General features: G+C 49.3%; 3 protein-coding genes across 3 annotated transcripts; all 3 read left to right on the top strand.

The window, feature by feature from the left end:
* The first annotated feature begins 4,654 nt into the window (after positions 1–4,654).
* PRPS1 (phosphoribosyl pyrophosphate synthetase 1) lies at positions 4,655–12,186 on the top strand. The gene is made up of 7 exons (XM_054996970.1): positions 4,655–4,971; positions 5,142–5,325; positions 6,640–6,738; positions 7,645–7,769; positions 9,925–10,098; positions 10,490–10,649; positions 10,739–12,186. The coding sequence occupies exons 1-7, from the start codon at positions 4,850–4,852 to the stop codon at positions 10,829–10,831; spliced, it is 957 nt and encodes a 318-aa protein (XP_054852945.1). The 5' UTR covers positions 4,655–4,849; the 3' UTR covers positions 10,832–12,186.
* Positions 12,187–14,840: 2,654 nt separating this feature from the next.
* SLC25A53 (solute carrier family 25 member 53) lies at positions 14,841–15,740 on the top strand. Its single transcript, XM_054995916.1, has one exon. The coding sequence runs from the start codon at positions 14,841–14,843 to the stop codon at positions 15,738–15,740; it is 900 nt and encodes a 299-aa protein (XP_054851891.1).
* A 4,744-nt stretch (positions 15,741–20,484) lies between these two features.
* Positions 20,485–22,830, top strand: TMSB15C (thymosin beta 15C). Its single transcript, XM_054996403.1, has 3 exons — positions 20,485–20,569; positions 21,131–21,268; positions 22,362–22,830. The coding sequence occupies exons 2-3, from the start codon at positions 21,169–21,171 to the stop codon at positions 22,397–22,399; spliced, it is 138 nt and encodes a 45-aa protein (XP_054852378.1). The 5' UTR covers positions 20,485–20,569; positions 21,131–21,168; the 3' UTR covers positions 22,400–22,830.
* Positions 22,831–23,220: the final 390 nt, after the last annotated feature.

Below are 23,220 nucleotides of genomic sequence, written 5' to 3'. Positions count from 1 at the left end.
GTCAGCATTTACTGGAGCCGCGAATCTGCATCTCTCCTCTGATGTTAGCATGCCGAAAGCTAACGCCCAACCTTCCACAGGGGCTGTGAGTGGACAACTGAGTCCAAAGAAGAAAGCAGAAGTCTTACTAACTTGCTGGTGGTCTCCAGCAGCTGCACTGCATGCTTTCCATGCTGCCTGCCCTGTGTGGAGAGAGTCCACTGCCCACACAAGTCCAGTTTTGAAGGCAGAAGATACCTTTTACTATATCCAGCTCTGCTGAGCCTCTCTGAATGTACAAAAGTGAGCCAAGGCCACTTACTTTCGTCCCATGGGGACCAAACTAGAGCCTTGGCCTCTTGCCTTGTGCCTCTAAAGTCTACAGATGCAGCATCCAACTAACAGATGTTGCTATTGGCAGACCAATCCCGGCAGGCATAGCTGGGGAGTAGCAGCAAGAGGGTACTGGCCCTTCCCAGGAGTGCATTAAGTATCCAGCAAGGTGGTAATGGAGGTGGGAGGGGTCCTCTTGCTGTGCTGATGTAGCTAAGAGCTAAAAAGCCCCACCTGTGCCTCAAAGGTTCTAGCAGGCCATACCCAGGGCCATCAGCTAGGAGTCAGCCTCCCGCCCTCTCCTTCCCAGAGGATGCGACTGCAATGCAGTGCCAGACCTCATCCCACCCTGATCTCCGGACAATGACATCTGACTGTTCATAGGCAGGGAGCAGTGGCAGCTTGGTCTCAAGTTGCCAAGTCAGGCCACAATCCCACAGGTCTTTGGAGGTGGAAGTTTCCTTTGAGACCCACCATTGTGCTACCAGTATTCATCTGAAGGGGGAGAGGGTCCTGCAAACCCCTTTCTATTCCTCCCTGGACTGTTTGTAATTTTGGCAAAATGTTGTTTAGTACTGGGATTTGTTGATTTGAACGTATGGTGAAGTGACAGCCAATGGGTCTGTCATTCTGCTGATGCCCAACCTCCAGATATATCCAGTTAGAGCACTTTCATTATGGAGTACAGCCATTCCTGTACCTCAGAGCAGAGGAGAGATTCCTCATGTCATGTGTCCACTCTGTTTTATCAAACTGTACTCCATCATGAGAGTTGAAGCAAAGTGCCCATTTTGAAGAGATCTCAGAGTCTCCCACATGAAGGCAAAGATAATCAGAAGGGGCAATGGCTCAGGGAGTGGGCTTTGCATTTTGTGAAGGGAAAAGACCCAGTTACGGTTCTAGTTACAAGGGATCACCCCATCTTTTTGTTATTGTTGTTTTAATATGAGGTACATTGGCAATAGTTCATTATTTCCCAAAAATGTAAGTAGATGCACACTGTGCTTTTGAACACGTCCTCCACCCAGTGCAATGTGTTCTCTGGCCCACACTATCCCAGGCCTTGTCTGTTGTCCCACAGAAAGAGGCTTTTGCAGGACATCTAACGGGGGCCCAGTAGGATCCCTTCCCCATCCATCATCTACCAAGCAACCAGGTGGCCTCCCCTGGCTGGGGCTGCCTCTCATAATATTCTCCACTGCATACAGAGGAAACTTTTTTAAAAAATGTCTGTATATAGTATACATAATAAAGACTATATATGTATAGCTATATGAAAATTATATATATATAAATATACAAATTTATGTCTTGTTTTACAAATAAGAAAGAGTAAATATATTAATCTTAATATCAAACATGTTGTTTGTGAATTTACTTTTAGGGTTATGTGAAATTTCTCAAAAATAGGAGGACCAGAAAAGAGGGAAGCTGAACATCAAAGCTCTTTGGGAAGATTAGAAGTGGTTTTTATTTTATTTATTTGCTTCATTTATACCCCTCCCCTTTCTCTCCAGCAGGGACTCAAAGCAGCTTACATAATTCTCCTCTCCTCCATTTTATCCTCACAACAACCCTGTGAGGTAGGTTAGGCTGAGAGGGTGTGGCTGACCCAAAGTCACCCAGCAAGCTTCCATGGCAGAGTGGGAATTCGAACCTGGGTCCCCTAAATCATAGTCTGACACTCTAACCACTATACACAGCATTTACAAAAATAATGTGTTATTCTGATGTCTTGCAGACAATATCCTGAAACTGGATAGGGCTCAGAAAAAAAGGCAGATTAAACCGATCAAGGGGTTGGAGCATCTTTCTTACACAGCAAAGTACAGCACTTAGGGCCTTCTAAGAAGTAAACAAAATTAACATTGAGGGACATTGGTATAGGTTTATACATTTCAAAATGCTACGGGTAGAAAAAAAATCTCCCACTTACATTTAAAATTTTCAGAAAAAGGAAGCACTTCTTTACACAATGCTTAATTTACAAAATTCCTTACTATGCTAGCTTATGTGACTGAGTTTTGATATTCAAAATTTACACTGGCTCTGTACATGGAGGCATTCCATTTAGGTACCATGGGTAATAGCTACAGACAGCTTTGTCCTCCATTAACATCTGTTCCACCCTTTATAAAAAAAAGACAAATTCATGAAAAATAAGCCTGTCAACAGATACTAATCACACTAGGTAAATGGAAAGCTTCCATGTTCAGAGGTAGTGTTCTTTTCAGTATCAAGTTCTGGGAATGAACAAGGCACTGCTATCACTTTAATGTTGATCAGGAACTCCCAGAGCATCTAACCAGCTATTTCTGGAAGCCATGTTGGCTGAGGCAGACTTTTGGTCCCTTTTTACATGTACAGAGTTTTCTGACCGCTAGGATTGGCTGTCTTGACACTAGGAAGGAGAGACTTGCCCTTAACAATCCAGGCAACTTGTTCCATAAAGGAGTAAATGCACAGTTTCAAAGAGGTGACCCAAGTGACTTCAGGAAGGTTGTGGGAAGGAAGATAGAAACTGCTTGTGTAGGGATAGGCTTTGTTCTGTTTGTCATTAAAGGGGAGCAAATTGAGAATTCCTCCCTGGGCCATCTACAGGCCAACAAAGCAGGATTGAACTCATACACAGGGCTCATTTCGAGGGGGAACGCACAGGAACGCAGTTACGGCAGTTCCCCAAAGACATCACATGTCAGGTGGCCCCACTCACCTGACTCTCGGCCATTTTGGGCCTGTTTTAGCCTGGATTGGGGCCAAAACGGCCTAGATCAGGCCTCTGACAGGTGGTGGATCACTCTCCCACTCAGCAGTGGCCCGATCCTAACCATTTTGGGGGCATTTTTGGCCATTTTCAGCCCCTTTTTGCCATTTTGGGCCCAATTTCGGCCCTGAATGGCCAGGATTGGGTCCAGAACAGCCAGGATAGGTGATGTCAGAGGGTGTGGCACACGCAAATCAGTTACACTAATGACACACTTCCGATGATGTCAAGGGGCATGGCATATGCTAATGAGTTGTCCTAATAAGTTATGCTAATGAGTTCCTCCAGCTCTTTTTCTACGAAATGACCCCTGCTCATACATAACTGTACATCAAACACAGGGTACACCTGTTGTTCTTTAAAGTGTGGTGTGAACTGTCAGCACTGACAAGAGATTGGCTTTTGCTGGATTGAATTTCTTTAAACAAGTGAGAGATGGACCGGACTGTTGACACCTCAAAGCTCCCCCACATGTTCCAAATTACTGGAGAAGGCGGCTCAGAGACACTAATAGGATTTAACTGGCACTGAGTGACTCTGGAAAAGATGCAGAAAGGACAACCAAAATGATCAAGGGGTAGAGACTCTCCCCAGAATGAAAGACTAAGGAATCTAAGGCCTTTTAGAGAAAATATGTTTGGGAGGGGGATGATTAAGGTGTATAAAATTATGCAGAGTGAGAAGAAAGTGGATACAGCTTTTTCCTCCCTCCCCTGTAAAATCAGAACTGGTGGGCCACAAACTGAAATAGATAGGGCACGAGATTTAGGACAAAAGAAGTTCTTCACAGAACTTGTGACTAATGTAGGGAACTCACTGCCACGTTGCTGGTTATTTGCTTAAAAGACTTTAAAATGGGGACTGTACCTGCAGAAGGTGAAGTTTGGGAAAGGAAGGGAGCTCAGCAGGAATGTGATGCTACAGAGTCCACTTTCCGAAACTGCTATTTCATACAGGGGGACTCATCCTGGTAATCTAGAAATCAATTGTAGGAGAACTACCCCACCAGAGGCTGGCAACGTGTACCGTATCCACTGTTACTAGTGACGACGGATGACTGGGTCAGGAGCCGCCGAGCTTAGAAGCAGTATGTCTCTGAAGGCCCACGGCTAAGAATGCTTTGGTTCGTTCTATTCCCATCTGGCCCTTTAGTTATTTTGCACGACCCTCTTCCTGCCAAACTAGCTTTCTGCTTGCGGGGAGCTGCCCTCGTGTCTAGGGCCTATGCAGGAAAAGTGTCTCCCTGTGGGGCCCACCAACCATCGAATTTCAGAACTGTCCATGCTGCAGTCTGCCCTGTTGAACTTCCACGTGCGGGCAGCGGCTCTCCCATCCTGGACTAAACTCTCGCGATGCACAGGCGCTGAGGCCCATTGGCTACCGAGCCCCGCTTTCGCCTCCCTCGACCACTCGCGTTATCAGTGGTCCCGCCTCCCCTCAGAAGCCGTTAACTGCTTTTGTCAGCCGGCCCGAAGCGAACCTGCCTTCACGCGTCATGCCGTCCTACGCACTTCGTAGCACGCTGGAGGGCGTGGCCGATGCTGCCTGGCGAGGTGATAAAAGGAGGAGCCGCTGGCGGGAAGCGTCAAGATGGCGGCGTAGGCGCGGGTGTTGCTGTTGGCTCACCGGTCCCTCCCGCCCCGTCCTTTATCTGCAGCCGCCCCTAGGGCGGAGCCGCGTCCGCCGCTGGAGCCCCAGAGGCAGGTCAGTCCCGAGGAGCGGCGCAGGGAGGCGGCGGAGGCGGCAGCGACGTGCCCTGCTATCGCCTCCAGGATGCCCAACATCAAGATCTTCAGCGGCAGCTCCCACCAGGACCTCTCGCAGAAGATCGCCGACCGCCTCGGCCTCGAACTCGGCAAGGTCGTCACCAAGAAGTTCAGCAACCAGGAGACATGGTGAGGGGGGGCGGGGAGGCGACGGGGGCGCACGAGAAACTACGATTCCCGGCTGGCTCTGCTCCGCGCGGGGGCTGATGGGAGTCGTAGTTCAAGGAGGGAGGGGAGGGGCTGTCCGGTTGAGGGCCGGTGGCGCGGAGCCTCATCCAGCCTTCCTCCCTACCCGGCAGCGTGGAGATCGGCGAGAGCGTCCGTGGCGAGGACGTGTACATCGTGCAGAGCGGCTGCGGGGAGATCAACGACAACCTGATGGAGCTGCTCATCATGATCAACGCCTGCAAGATCGCCTCGGCCAGCCGCGTCACTGCCGTCATCCCCTGCTTCCCCTATGCGCGCCAAGACAAGAAGGACAAGGTGGGCGGCTCAGGCTGGAGGGGATCCCTCCTCAGTGGGAGATGCGGTTGGTGTGGCCCTTCTCCCTGTTAAGCAGCTGCCGAATGAGGGACTCTCCAGATAGGACAGCAGGATTGGAGTCCAGCAGCACTGTAGAGATCAACAAGATTTTCAGGGTATGAGCTTTTGAGAGTCAGAGCTCCTTTTTTCAGATACCAGGAGGAGTGGATTTTATAACTTCCCTATATCTGAAGAAGGGAGCTCTATCTCTCCAAAGCTCATACCCTGAAAATCTTGTTGGTCTCCGAGGTGTCACTGGACTCCAGTCCTACTGTTCTACTGCAGATCAACACTGATACCTAACTAAAACTTTTCAAATAAATTTAGGTGGGTGGCTGTGTCGATCTACAGCAGGATTCAAGTCCTGCTATTAAAATAGAATTAGTCTCTCAGGCTCAGCATCCTCCCCTCTGACTGGCAGCAGCTTTCCAATGGAGGGAAGAGCTTCCTTGCAGTCAGCTGCCATTAAGCTCCCATTAGAGCTCCTCTGCATGCAAGTCCGGGGCATTGCCACTGAGCCCAAGAGCCAAATATGGGGATGTTGTGAGTCTCTGTTCAGCCAGCACAAACTGATCCTGAGCAAGATGGAGGGTGGAAGCTGGGGAATAGATAAAAGGCCAATGGGCAGGACATATTTATCTAGTGGCAGAGGGGAAAGGAGCCTAGGAAGATCTGTAGGGATTTCATAGGACCAGGAGGCTTTCAGATCAGTGGAGGAGTGGCGGCAAAGACTGCCGTTATTGTCTTGGACTTGTCAGGCTACCAAGAATTTGGAATGCAAACTGACTCACCTTAACAAGGAAAAGCTTACGTTGATTTGTGAAAGCAGTAGTGAACAACTAGAAGAAGAGATTTGGTTCCATTGACCCATAGGGAAAAAGTATTAGACCTTGGAAGTGTATCCGCAAAGGAGGGCACAGGCTGATGAAGGGAAGCCATTTAAATAAAAGTTTGAGCATTCTCGTGTTTTCTTTTTTAAAAAATCAGCAAATTTTAAAGGAATTATTTTACTGTGCTTTCTCTTTGTATGGGGATTTACAAAAAAACATTCAAAACTGGAATTTGTTCCCTGTCACCTGTTCAGTTACTTACGCCCCAGAGTGCCAGGCCAGATAGTACTGGGACTGAAACTTCTGGGGAAGTTCTGTACCCAGTGAAAGCACAATCCATCTTCTGGTCTCCTTATGAAGCATTGCCTTTTCTTTAATCAAGAGTGTTGTGCTTAGCGGTCAAAAAAGCCTACTTCAGATTCACATGGGCAGCTTTCTCCTTTAGAGCCGGGCCCCGATCTCTGCCAAGCTGGTGGCGAATATGCTGTCGGTCGCTGGTGCAGACCACATCATCACTATGGACCTGCATGCCTCTCAGATCCAGGTAAGCCAATGATGTGCTCAGCTCCCTTGTCTACTTCTGATCCTCTTCCCCCCATATCTCTGTGCCTGATACTGTTTCTTAAGGACACTTCATCAGCCTGTAGTTCCAGCAGAAGCAGACAGCTTCAGGGGTGGACTTCAACCACAAGGTAGCTGAACAGAATCATTGCTGGTACAACCTGCTCCTCTTCCAGTGTCAGTACCAGGCACTGACTTATTCTGGTTTAGACCTGATTCACGTGTTCAGGAGAATGACATGGTAGAATGGACTGCACTGTTTCAAACTGCAGGTAGAGAGTTTCAGTGTTCACTAAAAACCCAGTGCAATTAGAAAACAAGAACATCAGAGAGAGTGAGAACCTCAATCCTTTCACCTTCCCTACTGTGCTAAATTTCTGTTTACAGGGAGTCTGTAAGATTGGGGAGCCTTCCAAAATGCAACCCTTCACCAGCATTTTGCAATGATCTAGTCCATTCTGCCACCTCAGGTTTTTGCTCTTTCATTTTCCTGCATGTGTGAGCTAAGACTTAGAAGGCGGAGTGTGCTGGAAGGTGTGGAGGATGTCCTGAAACTCTGCACCCTTTGCAAAAGAGTTTGGCTTCTCTTTTACCAGGTGCTTCCCAAGGCACAGAAATTTCAGTTGAGTTTGTTGTGGTCCGAGTGTCACTTCAGCCCTGCAAGCATGGGCTGAAGAGGCTGAAGCAGCAGCTGGTCAGGTGGGGTATTTCAGTGTCAGTTCCAGCCATGACAGCCTGGAGCAGCATTCTTTGAAATCTACAGCAGCAGCTGGCACCTTACAGCAGGCTTCTTGCTTCCTTTCATTAAAATAATTGGAAAGCAGAGCAAGGAAGCTGCTGGCTGTGCCAAATCCATCTTGAAAACATGGCTGTCTCCTTTTCCCCTAAGGGCTTCTTTGATATACCTGTGGACAACCTGTATGCAGAACCTGCTGTCCTGAAGTGGATCAAAGAGAACATTGCAGAATGGAAGACCTGCACGATTGTCTCGCCTGATGCTGGTGGAGCCAAAAGGTGATTGATCAGAGATTCTGGGAGCAAATGCCTGGAACAGCAGTGATTCTTTTGGACCCAGCCGACAGTGGTCAATGCTGTTCTAGTTGCTGTCCTGGTATGCTGCTCCCAACACCATCTCTACATTTCCTCAATTTATAATGAGCTCATCTTTTCTTTGTCCTTGGTTATGATGTCTTCTCTGAGATCATTCTTTTCTTGGGTGCCAAATTAAGCCTGATCTGTTCCCCCTAAAGAAATGGATCCATAGAGGGGGGGGTGATCCTGGACCTGCTGCCAGGAGTGCCTTTTACCAGCGATGACTTGCTAGCCGGCTGTAGCTGTTCCTGATCAGAAAGATCTGGCCATTGTGCATGCCTTGGTATCTAGATTAGACTACTGCAACATGCTCTACATGGGGCTGTCCTTAAAAGTGTTCAGATACTTCAGTTGGTAAAGAATACTGCAACCAAGTTGTTGACTGGAGTGAGTTGTAGGACCATATCACTCCAGTCCTGGTTCATCTATACTGACTCCCCATTTGTTACATGCACCCAATCCAAGGTGCTGGTGTTGACCTTAGAGACCCTTTATGTCTTGGGGCCAGCATACCTAAAAAACTGCCTACTTCCATATGAACCTGCCTGGGAGTTAAGATCATCTTCCAAGGCTCTACTTCAGATGTCCCCACCTTCCAAGATTAGGTGCATGACAAGCCGAGAGAGGGCATTCTCAGTTGTGGTACCAAAACTCTGGAACTCTCCTTCCAGAGATATTCATCTATTCCTTTCTGTCACTGTCTTCCACCAGCAAGTGAAGACTTTTTTTTGTGTCATCTGGTATTCCCTCAGAGATCCCTCCTACCTTCCCTGTGTTTTAACTAACTGGTTTGTGTGTTTTAACATTTGTGTGTTAGTTTAGGCTTTAAACGTTTTCAAGATGTGTTTTTATCGTGCCTTCCTTTTTTTAACTGCTTGCAGATAGGCAGAAAGGCAGCATGCAAATCTAATAAATAATAACTGTTGCCACAGATATGGATGAAGTTGTTTCCATGCACTTGGAAAATGCCGTCGCTCACATGTACTTTGCAAAGCAACATTTAAGCACAAGCTAAAATGCTAGGGCTGGATTCAGCCAAGCTTGAGGCCATCTAAGGTGGTCATGAGTCCAATATTTGGCCAAAATATAGTATAGTGTGGGAAGGGAATTTACACGCCATCTTGTTCAACCTCCTGTTCAGTGCAGGGAATACAAAGCTTAGAGCATCCATAACAGAAAGCTGTTCAATCTCTGCTTGAGAGAGTCCAGCCTGCTCACCTTCCTAAGTAACTGGCTGCATTGTTGACTTAGCAGATTTCTCCTAATCTTCAGGATGAGGGCAGGCAATTAGGTCAAAGTCTTCTGTGGGGACAGGAAAAGCCTTGATCTTTTTGACCTGAGTGAATCAGGTTTGTCTGCCCAACATCTTGCCACATCCTATTCCCAGGTCTTTAGCATTAACTGCAATGTTTTATCAGTAGCAAGGGTTCATATCACAGGGCTGAGACTGGAGCATGACCCTTGGCTGGGAGAAGGAAACCTCCCAGCAATTGGAAATTTCCCTCAAATGTTAAGTTGTAATTTGTGCACAGATTACCTCCAGATTGCTGCCAATGCACAGCATTAGGTTTCCTTTTGTTGCTTCATATCCCAGCATACAATGCAGCCTCCGACTGAGGCAGACCATTGGTTCATTGAGCTTGATGTGGTCTACTTGGACTGCAGTGGCTGTCCATTGGCACAGAGTTCTCCTCCAGCCCCTGTTTCCTGATGTCCTTAACGAAATGTTGGACATGGAGCTTGGTATCAACTGCATACACAGCATCTGCTCTCTGGCACTGAGCCACAGCCCCTCTCCAAGCACACAACATCACAGGGCAAGCCTGGAAGGTGCATGATGCAGCAGCCTTGCTGAAGCCACGTAGGTCTGGTTAGTGCCTGAATGAGAGTCCTCTTTGGAACTCTTCTTATCCTTCCACCCTGGCTCTGTTGAGTTCCATGATAGATAGGCCAGAGGGACATACAGTAATAACAAATAATGTAAGCTGTGCATCCTTAAGGCCTGTGGAAGTTAGGTCTGATAGCTCTTCCAAATCTAGATCTTTGGAGCACTATGTTCAATTTTCTGTCTCCATAGAGTGACTTCTATTGCTGATCGGCTGAATGTGGACTTTGCCCTCATTCACAAGGAGAGGAAGAAGGCCAATGAGGTGGACCGCATGGTGTTGGTGGGAGATGTGAAAGACAGAGTGGCTATCCTTGTGGATGACATGGCAGACACATGTGGAACTATCTGCCACGCAGCAGACAAGTAAGTGCCTTTCTCCATTCAGTGAAGCAGGCTTATGTAAGAAGCTTCTGTGGCTTAGTCTTACCTTTGGATGCTCTGTGCTGGGTTCAGCGGGAAGGGATGGAGTCCCAAGAGCGGCTTCTTTGGGTGGCCGTTTTCCTCACTGAGTTGCCATCTTTATCTGTTGCCTTTTGTCCTAATCCCTAAGATGTGTTAGAAAGTCCCTTCCCACACATTACGTTTGAGATGGGCTGTAGGGTAGTCATCGGATACCAAATGCTCCGTTTTGTGAAAAGGATGTTCTGCACTTGCAGGCTAGCTCTTGATGGCACAGTTTGCTTTGGAACAGAAATGCATAACGATCCCTTGTAAGCAATGCAGACCTTTGTCTTCTGCCTAATTTCTGCCCTAGGCTGGTTTCAGCTGGAGCCACCAAAGTTTATGCCATTCTGACTCATGGAATCTTTTCTGGGCCAGCCATTTCCCGCATCAACAATGCCTGCTTCGAGGCGGTCGTAGTCACAAACACAATCCCCCAGGAGGACAAGATGAAGCACTGCCCTAAAATCCAGGTAATTGGTTTATTTTTTTTTAAGTGGTGCACTGCCTACCTTCAATTTGGAGCTGATGGCTTCTCTCTTGTTTCCCTTCCCCTCCATAGGTAATCGACATCTCTATGATCCTGGCCGAGGCCATCAGGAGGACTCACAATGGCGAATCCGTCTCTTACCTCTTCAGCCATGTTCCTTTATAACAGTCAAAGCTGCTGCTCGTGTGGCTTTTTTTTTTTTTTTGAAAACCAAAATGTGTCGAATTTGTTTTAAGGCTCAGTAGAAGATACTTTGCTTGTCTGACTGCAGCTCTCCTCAGTTCTTCCTCTGTATTTCCCAGAGCTTGGCAGGGGACAGGAAGGGGGGAGGGGTCACCCCTATGCTCTCAGACTGTCACCCCTAGGCTCTTGAGTAGTTTTGGGCTACTAGTGCAATTAAGACATCTTCACTCCAAGGGAAAGTAGAGCAGACATTGCAGAATGCCCTTTGGTGTTGAGGTGGGGAAGACTTTTTTTTGCATGCAATGCCCTTGGTGTGTTTTGTATAGCTAGGTTGGGTAGCTACTCCATAACAGAAAGAAGCTCAGGGGGGAGGGGTGGCAGGAGATGGGGGAGGGCTTCTATATGCTGATGCCAGCTGTAGCTGGGGCATGGCTTAGCTTGGATCCTACCCCTCCCAGGATGGTTTTTTTTTTTTGGCGTTTGTGTCCAGTTCATTTCAGATCCAGGTGTTCCCTTTTCCTAACTAATTAAGATGTCTGAAGCCTGCCATGTTGGGGAACACTGCTTTTCTTTCTATGCCAGAAGGCAATTGGGCAGTTTCTGCTGCTCTGGAGGAGGACCCCAACACATGCTCCTCTCTCTTGGACGCTTTTTATAGTGAGACTTTAGGCCTGGCTTTTATTTATTGGTGCTTCTTCAGTGTTCCTTGTTAACTCTCATTTGACACTCTCATTCAACACTCCCACTGAAGGATGGAGAAGGATACTCCTCATTGTCACCAGAGGCGAAAGGATCAGATGCTCAAACCCAGAGCTGCTACACCAGACAATCTGCAGATGGCCCACTAACTTGTCTTGTGAGCGAGAGCAGCAGCCTGGCTCAATGAAATCTGGTTCATTTTGGATCAATGATGGCTTTAGGAAAATCACTGGTATCTCTCAACCATGGCTTATGTGAAACCTATAGGTTGTGGAATAACAGTAGCTTTCTTGAAAAGTCTCAGTCAGTGGCAGGGGTCCTCTTTAGATGTTGGATATTGTGCCTTTTTAATATACTTCTCCTCTTCTGGCCTAGGGCTTTGGTCCCCTGGCAATGATCTGTTTCTTCCTGAGCCCGTGGGGGAGTGGGTGTCTCGTGTCCCATCTGTCCGGCTGTGTGTTTGTATGTGTGTGGTTGCTTCTTTGCTCTTCATCCTTCACGTCATCTCTCCAATTGCTGCCTCTGCTCCACCCTGGGCAGAAACCCAGAGTGATGCTGCGGAAAGCAGGGGAGCAGTTTTTGTGTTTTTCTCCAGACCTCAATGAAGGAATTAAACCTTTTATTTAAAACCCCCAAAATCCTTGGATGCTACTTCTCAGTTTAAATATGGGGGAGGGGCTGTTCCGCTTTTGAAATTGCTTTTGGGAGAACGGACCTTTTGGGACGCCTTAAAGGACTGGATGCTAACATAGTTATGCGGCATAGTTATGCGGGTCGGGGGAGACGCTTGATTACCCGTGTACTGAGGAGGAGGCAGCTCATTTTTGGTGTCTCAAGAGGAGGAAGATGATGGGCGATGTGGATGTCATTGTGGACAGGTGACAAAGATGTAACATGGCCCAGTGGGAGGAGGAAGACATGGCAAATGAAGATGTTGCTTTCAGGCAGGAACGGTAGGTTTCCATCGTGTTGCACGTGATTAGAACATGGATGGATGACCCAAGACTTCCTAGTACCCCTTTCCTGGTATTCTTGATGGATGAAGAGCATCTGTTCTCAGAACAGCAGAAGCTGCCTGTCCTGTGCCCAAATCCCACAAATGCTGTGCAAGTATTGTGCCCTTTACACTGAAGCATCAATACTGTGTAGAGATAGGGCATAAGCAGGGCTACTATTCCTGTCATGAGCACGAACCCTCTTTCACCCCTTTGCACGGAAGAGTCTGAGCCGGAAAAAGAGGACCTAGGATACAAATCCCTGCATGACCTTTCCAGTGTGAAGTGCCAAGTGACAGAATGGGTTGTGAATTGTAAGGAAGAAGCCTATTGAGGGCTCATCCTGGCATTAATACCTGTTGTGGCCCTCTATAGATGGGCAGGGAGGAAATTCAGATCAAAACTGCAAAAGGCAATGCTAGATGGTTTGCTAGATCAATGCAACATCTGCTTACCCAGTGACCTGCACTGCCGCCCCCCGCCCCCTCTCATAAACCACAGGATTTATTTGTCATTTAAGGTCTGCCTTTGTTATGGAGACTCAAGGTGGATTACACAGTGTGAGGTTAGTGCAGTCAGCAACGGACAATTTCATAATGCCATAGGGTAAGTAACCACAAGTTTACAAAGACAGCATTAGCAAGAATCCAATATAGAGATGAAGGCATGCTAAAACAAGCAATGTAGAGCTGACAGCACATTTAAAGCAACAGCACATAAGGCAACCTAGTGAAGTCTATGGTCCCTAACTCCTTAGCGGAGCATCTGAGCCCTCCCTCTGGATCCTGGCAGGGCTGGCACGTGCATTTCCTAGTTCTCTTGAGATTTGGGTCAAACATCAAAAGATTTGAGATTTAGGTCAAACATTGAGGTATTGCTTACACCTGGCCCCTAAGTGATACTTTATGGTCTTGGTTTCCTCCCCACAACTCCCAACTGCTTAAAACACTTCATTTCCATGCAGCCGAAATCGTTGTGGACCTGTGCCGGAGGGTGCTCCGACACCCTCCTGTACAAGGACAGCGAAATTTTGCCCTGGATCTTGCCAGCTCGTTTCCTTGGGTTTTTTTTTTTTAGCTGAACAAAGGACCGAGGTTCTCACCGCCGGACGCCCCTGGCGGGTAAAGCCTTACGTGTGTTCCGGGGACTAAGCGAACCTTTCCATCGGAATAGCTCCAGAAGGGCGTTTGCACAATGCCAAGCAATGCAAGGCAGGGGAGCGGGAGAGGTTCCTGGGGCCTCGTCCGCTGCAGTTTGGCTCGCATTCGGCCAGTGTTGCAGCCCGCAAATGCCCGCTCTGCTTGCGAGAGAAGCCGGTTCTCCTGCGAGGCCGCCGGAAGCGTAACGGGGTAGAGACGCTGCCCAGAGAGCATCCGGCAGCTCCCAGAATAAAGCAAAGAACATGCGCTGAGCAGGAGGAGAAATTGGATAAGAGGCGGAGGGGGGGGCGGGGAGAAGAATTGGCCGGAGAACCGGCAAGAGAAGGTAAGGCGGGCTTCGGCCTCCAAAGGCGCCTCTCTTTCATTCCGGAGGGGATTGGGGGGCACGCACGCACAGCCAGACAGCCGCTAAAGTGTCTCTCTTCATGGAGCAAGAGGCTGGCTCATATGTCCCAAAACGGGGTGGCGGGTTTTTAAAGGGGGGAAGGTGTGGCCGCCTTGCACACGGCGGTAGAATGCATCCTCTTGGCAAAGAAGAAGGTAGCCATGTTCGTCTGTAACAGAAGCCAGAAATTATTTCTCAAGACCAAATGAAATAACAGCATGCAAGCTTTGAAGTTCGCCAGAACTCTTCCACAAGCTGGATGTTATGAAGGGGGGGGGGGGAGAGATTTTTCAGGCGATACTTTGTATGGATGTGGATGCGCTGCTGGTTTCAAGGATACGGCACTTCGCTTGGTGGTGTCAGGAGGATCTGCCTTTGGAATGATGGGAACAGGAGCAAAAAGGGGGGGCCTTCTAGTTGAAACCACTAATAGTCAGTCATCTGCCTTGCCTTTGCTCAGTTGGCTATCAAGAGAGGGGAATTCCTGCCTTTAATGTGCTGGAGGATTGGGGGGTGGGGGCTGTGGCAGCCATTCCAGAGCCTCCGTTTGCAAGCAGGAGTATTTCTCTGTATTGCACCTGCTCCCTTATGTGGTCTACCAGATTCAGAAAGTGGTTGTTCTGTTTACGTTGTTTTATAGTTAATCCTCCAGTATCTGCAGTCACAGGAAGAGGTAATGGGTGACTGTCCTCTTGAGCCATTTCACAGGCCTTCTTTCTTCTGACTACTGGCCAAAAGGAGAAGAACTTGGGATGCAGAAGGAAGTGGGGACCCCTCCTGAGAATGCTGAAAAGGGGAAGGAGGAAATGGTCAGACGAAGTTGGAGCTCCCACAGTTACAATGTGGGGGCTGCCTCCTCTTTCCTCTCCACATTCATTACCTTCCCCATCTACAAGACCATCTTCCGCCAACAGCTCCATGCCTTTTCCATCCAGGAGGCTGTTCGCCAACTAAGCCAGGAGGGCCTGCACCGATTCTACCGTGGAGTCTTCCCCCCTCTCCTGTCCAAGACGCTGCAGGGCACCTTGATGTTCGGCACCTACGAAAACTGCCTTCGCATCATCGCTAGCCACTCTCCTGGGTCTTATTCAATGGGAGACCGGTACACAGCAGGTCTCGTGTCTGGCTTTTTGGAAGCCTTGGTTCTGGGTCCCTTTGAGAGGATCCAGAATGTTCTGCAAGATGGGCGGAAGAACAAGAGGTTCCCGACTACCTATAGTATCTTGCGGGAGTTCCACTCCTATGCTCTGAGGGAGAGGCTGGTGCTGGGCTACTTCCGTGGTCTAAGCCTCATCCTGGTTCGCAATGGCCTGGGGAGTTCCTTGTATTTTTGCTTGAAGGATCCCCTCCGGGACCACCTCTCTGCAAGGGGCTTGCCCCACTGGCTCCCTGCCCTGGTGTCTGGCAGTGTGAATGGCACTTTGATTTGCCTTTTCCTGTATCCTCTCAGTGTCCTTATTGCCAATGTGCAGTCTCAGGTGGGTAAAGAGGAAATGCTCCGCTTCCAGGCCTCAGTGACAGCTGTCTGGGAAAACCATGGGAGGAGAGTGGCATTGCTTTACAGAGGTGGGTCCCTCCTTATTCTCAGGTCATGCCTAACGTGGGGTCTCACGACAGCCATCTATGACTTCCTCCAGCAGAACACAGTCTAGGGGCAGGAGCTGGAGAGGGAAAGTGTGATGGCTCTTCAGGAAGGGCAGGGGAAATAAGAGATGGAGTGCCCTAATTCCCTAGCCTCCCTTGAGCCCATCTGACTACTGCTTGCCCCTGAAACAATAGCCCACACATACCGGGTAGCTGCCACCACCTGTCACTTTGAGACCTGAAGCAGAGTTTGATGGGCCCACTTCTGCCTCTCTCTCCCTAGCTCTCTTACACACATGCACATGCTCACTTAAGAGCAGCCATACACAAAACCCAGTTCTTATACACCCAAGTGATGTATGGATAACATGCTCTCTTAAATAAGTTTTAACTTTATTTGGGGGAAACAGAGTAAGAAGGGATGGTGGATGCTATTAGAAAACACAGAAGGATTTCATACAGACAAGAGAATGCAAAGGAGATAAAACAATAAAAGCTAAACTGTTATCCTAGCTAAATGGATTACAGCTCACAGATCCTGATCTGTTGCCTTGACATGGGGCAGTCCTGGAAGGGACTCTTCTTACTTTGCTTGTTTCTGGGAAAGGCAAGTGTAAGTCTCCCTCCAGGGTTTTATCAACTTTTCTATAATCAAACACCCTTGCATGGCTAGGCGCTCTTTTCCTCCTCTGGCTGGTGCTGTACCAATCAGCTGCTTACTTTCAAAAGAGAAAAACATATTACTACCTCTGCAGCTCTGCAGTTTGCTATCCTGTTCTCACTCTTACTAGAGGGGATGCCTAAAGAGACCACATGATTGGGAAGCTGAACTGAAACAGGGAATCATCGCCACAAGTGAAGCCTCTTCTGAGACCAGGTTGGGGTAGAAGGTGAGGTGGAAGCTGGCCTTCGTCAACACTGCAAGATCCATATAAAAACAAGCAGCATGGAGGAAGACAAGGCCCCAAAGACCACAATTTCTACCTAACTGTTCAGACCTTTTAAAAATTATTATTAAACAAGCACCAAACAGATGATTAGGGAAATCAGCACAAGCATTTCCAAGAAATGTAAGTTAGCAGCTGCTGCAGCTGAGAAAGTGCTGTTTGAGGATGGCATGGAAGCAGGAACAGCTGCTGGGCTTTGGTGCAAAGGAGACCCATGCCCACCTACCTAACCAGCTACAAAACCTGACTGAGGGGCAATTCTCTGCTCCCTTGCATGAGAAACAGTTCACATATTCAGAGGGAAAGCACTGTATGGAAGAAAGGAATGAGTTGAGGGACAGAGAGCCTTAACATAGTTTAGAGGGGGGGGCTATATTCATCAGCTGAGTGATGGCAGCTTTCTTTTAAGAGAGGGAGTGCTGGACCACTGTAAAGCTCCACTATCCATCAGGTTGCTGCTTTCCCTCTGGAGAGTGACACTTCCTTAATTCTCTTGGAGGGGACACACTGTATTTGGGCAAAGGCAGGAAGAAATGAACCCCCCCCCCTGCCCAGCAGCCTCTTTGTTCCTGCCCTTTAATATGTGTAGTATTGATAAATGCTTATTGAGCTCTGGCTGCTCTCTCAGCCTTCCTGGGAATTGTAAACCCCAGAATATCACACACATGCTGACCAACTCTACCTTATAGCAGTGACATATATCTCAGGCTGCTATGTGAAACACATCAGCTCAGAAGCCATTCCTGTGGAACTTGGGATCTACTTTGAGGAGCCCAGGCAGGGAACCCGGGGGGGGGTGTCTGAGGAGAAGCCCTGGGGCTGCACTGAATGCTCCCAGGCCCTCCCCAGGGTTCTCCAACTTCCTCAGAAGGGGCCACCTGTCTCCTGTGGGCTCCAGTATTGTAGGAGCCCTTCCTGAGATCCACAGGGTCCATAATGAATGAATGGCCGGAGCATAGCACAGCTCAGGCCACTGATGAGAAAAACTGGTGTGATCCGCGGCATAGGGTGTGCCAGCTGTGCTGCAGGAAGGTATAGACTGATACAATGAACTTGGGAAGCAAACAAATGACCCAGTGAATAACTGCAGCATGTACAAATGGATTACTTTGTTGAACTGATTGCCTTATCTTTGGTCCTTCCAAGGGACTGATGGTGACTGTGCCTAATTTATTGATTTTTTTAAAGGTAAGGTATATGAATAACAATAGCTATGCGTTTCTCTTGTAATGGGCAGCATGCAGGAATAAACTATGCATTAAATTGTGAGTTTGGATACTGATTTGTATGAATGAGTTAATTCCAGCTCAATAATGGTTGATATTGTGTGTTATTCCTATAGCATCATCAAGGTGCATGACATTTTTCTGAGTAGAAGGAAGATCTCTGCCCAGAGGATCTTGCATTACAAATTTTGAGACAAAGAAGCAAGGCAACAAAGGGAAGAATGGCTCAGGATAAACATTTTACCTGTCTGAACAACAGCACATGCTCTGGGAAGCAGTTTCAGGGCAAGGTATGATGGGGAGGGGGGACGTGGAATCATTTGACAGCTAAGAGTGATAGAACTGAAGGAGCCAGGGTTAAGGATGGGAGTTTATACGCATATGAAGCTGACAGAGAAGGGGCTGGAATTCAGATTTGATTGGTACATGCCAAGACTAGAATGTACCTAATTCGATTATTTAATGACTAGCATAGTTTAAATGTGCATGCAGAAGAATGCAGGTGTGCACGCGCATGTGCACGCACACACCACCACTGCCACCCAGTAAATGCTGGATCCCCAAAGAAGCAAACACTTCTGTTGCCTCCATCAAGGAGGGGTAGAGGAAGCAGCTTGTTTTCTTTTTTTGTTTCTTGGAATGGTTCCAGTAATTCCTTCCGATCCTTTAGTGTTGCTTTGGGAATTAGATGCCTGATTTATTATGATGCAAACCGGCCTGGCGGGTCTTTGGAATCCTGCTGGTTAAAAGGGACTCAAAATAATCCCAAACCAAATATTCCAGAGAGAAAATGGCAACGTATCACCGCCAGATGGCAACATATCAAAGCAATAGGGGCGGCACAGGGTGAGGAAGTGGCGCTTGAAGGGAGCCGGTGCTCTAGCGCAGAGGACTCGTTCTCCAGGCCCTTCTGCCTATGAGGCAGGCTTGCCAACCTCCAGGTGGGGACTGGAGATCTCTTGGAATTAAAACTGATTTCCAGATGACAGAGATCAGTTCCCCTGGAGCAGACGGCTGCCGTGGAGGGTATGTAGCATTTTACCCAGCTGAAGTCCCTCCCTCTTCCAAACCACGCCCTCCCCATTCTTCACTCCCCCCCATATCTCCAGGAATTTCCCAACCCAGAGTTGGCAATCTTAGTACAAAGTGGCGGAGCTTGTTATCTCAAGGCACGGAACAAACAAGGGAGGGAGCAAGCGAGGCATAATCGAAGCCTTCTTTGCCTTCCGATCTCGTAGAGCCAGGCTCCTTTCCTTCTGTTACGATAAGAAATGGGCAGCCTGAAGAAAAATGAAGGAACAGACAGCCTGAACTTCCGGCACAAAAGCGACACCTGCCATTGACCGTGAAGCTCTCTACAAGCGGAGACTGCTGCAGGATCTATATATAAACTCCACTTATGCGACTACCGGAGGAACTCACAAGACCGCGATGCCTAGCTCCGGGCCTGCGGTAAAGAAGGGACGCTTCTCTCCAAGAAGCCAGGTCAACTCCCTTCCGTTCGTTTAGTACTCCCACGACCCCCTGCTTGAATCCCGTGTGGGCCTCATCGTCTGCTCTGGAAATGACATTTGGGGTCAGAAACTGGTCGGGAAACCTCCAAACCCTTCTGTCAGTGGCGCAAGCAGGCACACAGCCAAGCGAGCGAGAGCATGTTCCATTTTTCAAAAGTGCGACAAACATGCCATCCTTCCATACTGGCGTGCCTTGCCAATCTAGTGTAAGGGTAACTGAGATAACGTTAAGACATACAGCGCAATCCTAAGAAGAGTTACTCCAATGTAAGCCCTTTGATTTTTTCACTGACAGTCGATCCGCCCGACTGATTGGCAAACAAGGGCTTAAACGATGGTACTTCTCTCCCAAGCCTCGGGACGATCCCTAAGACTACCGCCCGAAGGATCCCACTTTCCAGGGTCGCTGGAAGGGCATTCTGTACACCAAATTCCTTGACTCCGCTGCAGCAGACAGCGAATTTTCCTAAGGCCGGGAGTATGTCGCTTCGGCGCGATGCTTCGTCGGTGGCGCTCTGCCCTGGGCAGAAAACCAGGATTGCCCTGTAGGTTCCCATGAGTTCCAAAAGTTATTCCAGCAGCTGCAGGGTGTGAAATGGCAGCGCCTGATGCTGCAATCCTAAGGACGCTTTCCTGGGAGTAAGCTCCGAGGAACAACAAGATTTGTTCTGAGTAGAGCTGCTTTGGTTTGTTAGCTAAAACTGTGCCTTGGTGCTCAGGCGCGCGCCCTTTCCTATATGTGGCCTACAGACGAGAGGCAGCCATGCATAGAATGAAGTGCGCGACGTGGGGAAGGAACGAGCCCCGGGAGAGCGCACACTCCCGCCTCCTGCACTCACACCAGCAACAGGCAGGCAGGAGGGGCAGCCACCAGGTAAGGGACAGGTCAGGGGGGTTCTCCTCGGTAGACCGAGACGGGCGGGTCCCTTCGGTTGGCCGCGCCTCGTCTCCTCCCCGTCTGCGCGCTCCTGGCCGCTGCCTCGCCCACGCAGCCCCGCAGCGCCGCACCCTCGAGACAGGCCCGCCTCTCGCGCGCAGCCTCCTGGGGTTCGTAGTTTTCTTTGACGCCGTGACTGCAGGCTCAGGAGGCATGAGGACTGCATTTCCCGGAATGCCTAGCGCCTTGCCGCGGCGTATAAAGGGCTGTTCCAGACACGCTGGCTGTACAGAGCGTGAGCAGTGTTAAGGGTCTTGGTCGACGTGCTTGCAGGTAACGGGTGGTAGGTGGGCGGTGCCCCGGGGGATTGAGTGGGGCAGGGGCGCTTCCTCCCCCTTGCCTCTTGCTGACTGCATTGCCTCCCTTTCAGGCGTGTCTCCTGCGGGCAGGGGCTGCGCTGGGGCGCCTGCTTCTTCGTCCCGCCTTTGTCTTCGCGGGCGTGGCAGGGAAAGGAGGCTGGATGGCCGCTGAGGGTCGCGTTGTCGAACCACTTGGAAGAGGGGGGGCGGTGCGGGACTGATGCCTCGCTGGGGTTGCAGGCGCTAAGGCGCCTCTTGATTTAACACGATGGGGGCTGACCCACCCCCCACCCCCACAAAGCAGCCTGCCTTTTTTTTTTAAAGATGGAGCTTGAGGCTTAACGGGGCTTGCCTTCTTCTCTTCCTCGACCCCTTTCTTGAAGAGGGGCTCGATCCCGCCCTCCCCGGAGTGCCCCTTTCGTCCCTGCGATAGGCTGTCCCTGTCTGGCTAGTCGGGGGTCCGCTGCGGATGCTTTCCTGGGGGGAGGGGGCGACCCGCGGGCCGCTGCTCCGTTGACGCTGGCCTCTCTTGCAGTCCTCGAGGTGTCAGCTTGCCTTCTTCCCGTGGTCAGCATGTGTGACAAACCGGATCTGTCTGAGGTGGAGAAGTTTGACAAAAAGAAGCTGAAGAAAACCAATACGGAAGAGAAGAACACGCTTCCTTCCAAGGAGAGTGAGTATCTTGGGGAGCGCCTTGCTTGTAAGCCTAGGACTTTCTTCCTCCCTCTTCTCCCCCCCCCAAACGTTTCCTTGGCCGTGGGGCAGGAAGCGGAGTCTGCTGCATGGGTGTTTCCCTCCACTACCCAAGAAGCAAGGTGAAGTGGGTGTGTGCTGTTGCACAGGGTGAATGGCAGGCAGCCATGCCTGTGAGGTGGTAGCGTGTAAAACTAGTCCCAGGCTTTCTGGTCTCTGCTCGTCCCTGCTCCTTTACTCAGGCTCCCCGTGGACCCCAAAGAAAATGAGGCTTGATTAGGCAACTGGGTAGAGATGACGAAGGGCAGGGAAACCAATGGGAAGGGGCTGCCTGGCATCCCAGGTTGTTGGCTAAGCAAGTGACCCAATGGGCAAGGTAAGCTCTCTTCTGGGTCAGGATGCATTGTTTGAATGGCGGCCTCTCATTCCATGCTGAAGTAGAGGCTCCTTTCCGGCATTCCCTGTTCTGGTTGAGTGGGGCTGCTGAGTGGGCTGGAGGCGCCTGCTTCCGTTGACTTCATCTTAAAGGAATCTGGCATTCAAGAAGCACTCGAACGTGTCTGGGCGTCTTGGAACCCCACTGCAATACTGCATTGAGCTCCAGTTGCTTTTGAGCAATGCCTCAAGAGCAGCCCTTGATCTTCTGCAGCCCTGGGATGAGTATCCAGCTGCAGCAAGGAGCTCCTTCTCCTTTCCTAGCTGCTTGAAGGGCCTTCCCAGGGAGTGATCACGAATGCTTAAACCGCTTCTCTGTTTGCTTGCCCAAGTTGCTGGCTCTTCTGTTTGAGTGCTGCTGACCTGGTTGGAGTAGCTATAAAGTGTCTTGTGTGGAAGGGTCAGAGTTGTCTTTGAGGGGGGGACGGGCCTGTTTAGCAAAAGTTAGAACCTCATGCCTGAGGCCTTCCAGGTGATTCATAGAGCACAGTGCCCAGAAGCATTGAACTTGGTTAATGCCTTCGCAAACATTCAGCCTCTTGTACTTTGTTGCCAACAAAATGCTTTGAACATTTCAGTCCATGATACAAGTTTGTTATGGCAGCTAATGGCTCTCCCCCCCTTTTTTTCTCTTCCAGCCATTGAGCAGGAGAAGGAATGTGGGAAGACATCATAGAGATGGCCCTTGATGTGAAGTGCCCATTCTCTTTTCCTTACTCCTGTTTGCATTAATTTTTTTTACAACAATGTATATTGTACTAAATGCTGCAGTTCTCATTACAACCATCCCGCCTTCACCGCTTTGGATCCCTCTGAAGCCTTGTCAACAGCTGGCTGCTCCTCCCGTGCACACCTTCCACCTCCCTTCAGGTGCTGATGTTGCTGTCTGTTTCAGTGAGGGGAGAGCAGATGATGCAGGAAAGGGGATCTGAGGTTCACATGGCTCAAACTCCCTCCTTCCTGCCCCATCTTGCTAGATGGGGCAGTTTCAGGGGCTGGGACCTGTCCACTGTGTTTGCTCACTAATTGTTTCTGCAGCTCTCTTTGATTTGTCTTCCTAGAAAATTAAAACCTGGTGATAAAAATAAAAATGAGAGTTTTCCTGGTTGTTTGAAGTGTTACAGAACTTCTGCTGGTTTTGGTTTAGGTCCACCTGAGTTTCCAGCACAGTTTTGCCAAGTAAAAGATTTGCTTGCAGTACAAACCGAAACTGTTTCCCCCCCTCCCCCATCTACGACTCGCGGCTTAAGGATGTAACTCTGTTTATGATTGCACTGTTAATTTCTCAACTGGGGCAACCTGTGGGCAAGTGAGTGAGGGTCCATAAGCTGACTTAAGGAGGTCTTTCACTACATGCAGTGATAATGGGTTGCAGAACATAGGGCAGTTGCCACTTGGCAATCTCTTGCTTGCTTTCCATGACTTGGGCTTCCCTGTTGTCTGGAAAAACCCAATCAGATCCTGGTGTAATGCTTTTTTTCTGTATATAGTTGGAAA

This window comes from Eublepharis macularius, chromosome 13 (assembly GCF_028583425.1).
Source record: "Eublepharis macularius isolate TG4126 chromosome 13, MPM_Emac_v1.0, whole genome shotgun sequence".
Lineage (NCBI taxonomy): Eukaryota > Metazoa > Chordata > Lepidosauria > Squamata > Eublepharidae > Eublepharis > Eublepharis macularius.
This window is presented reverse-complemented; position numbering and strand designations above follow the sequence as displayed.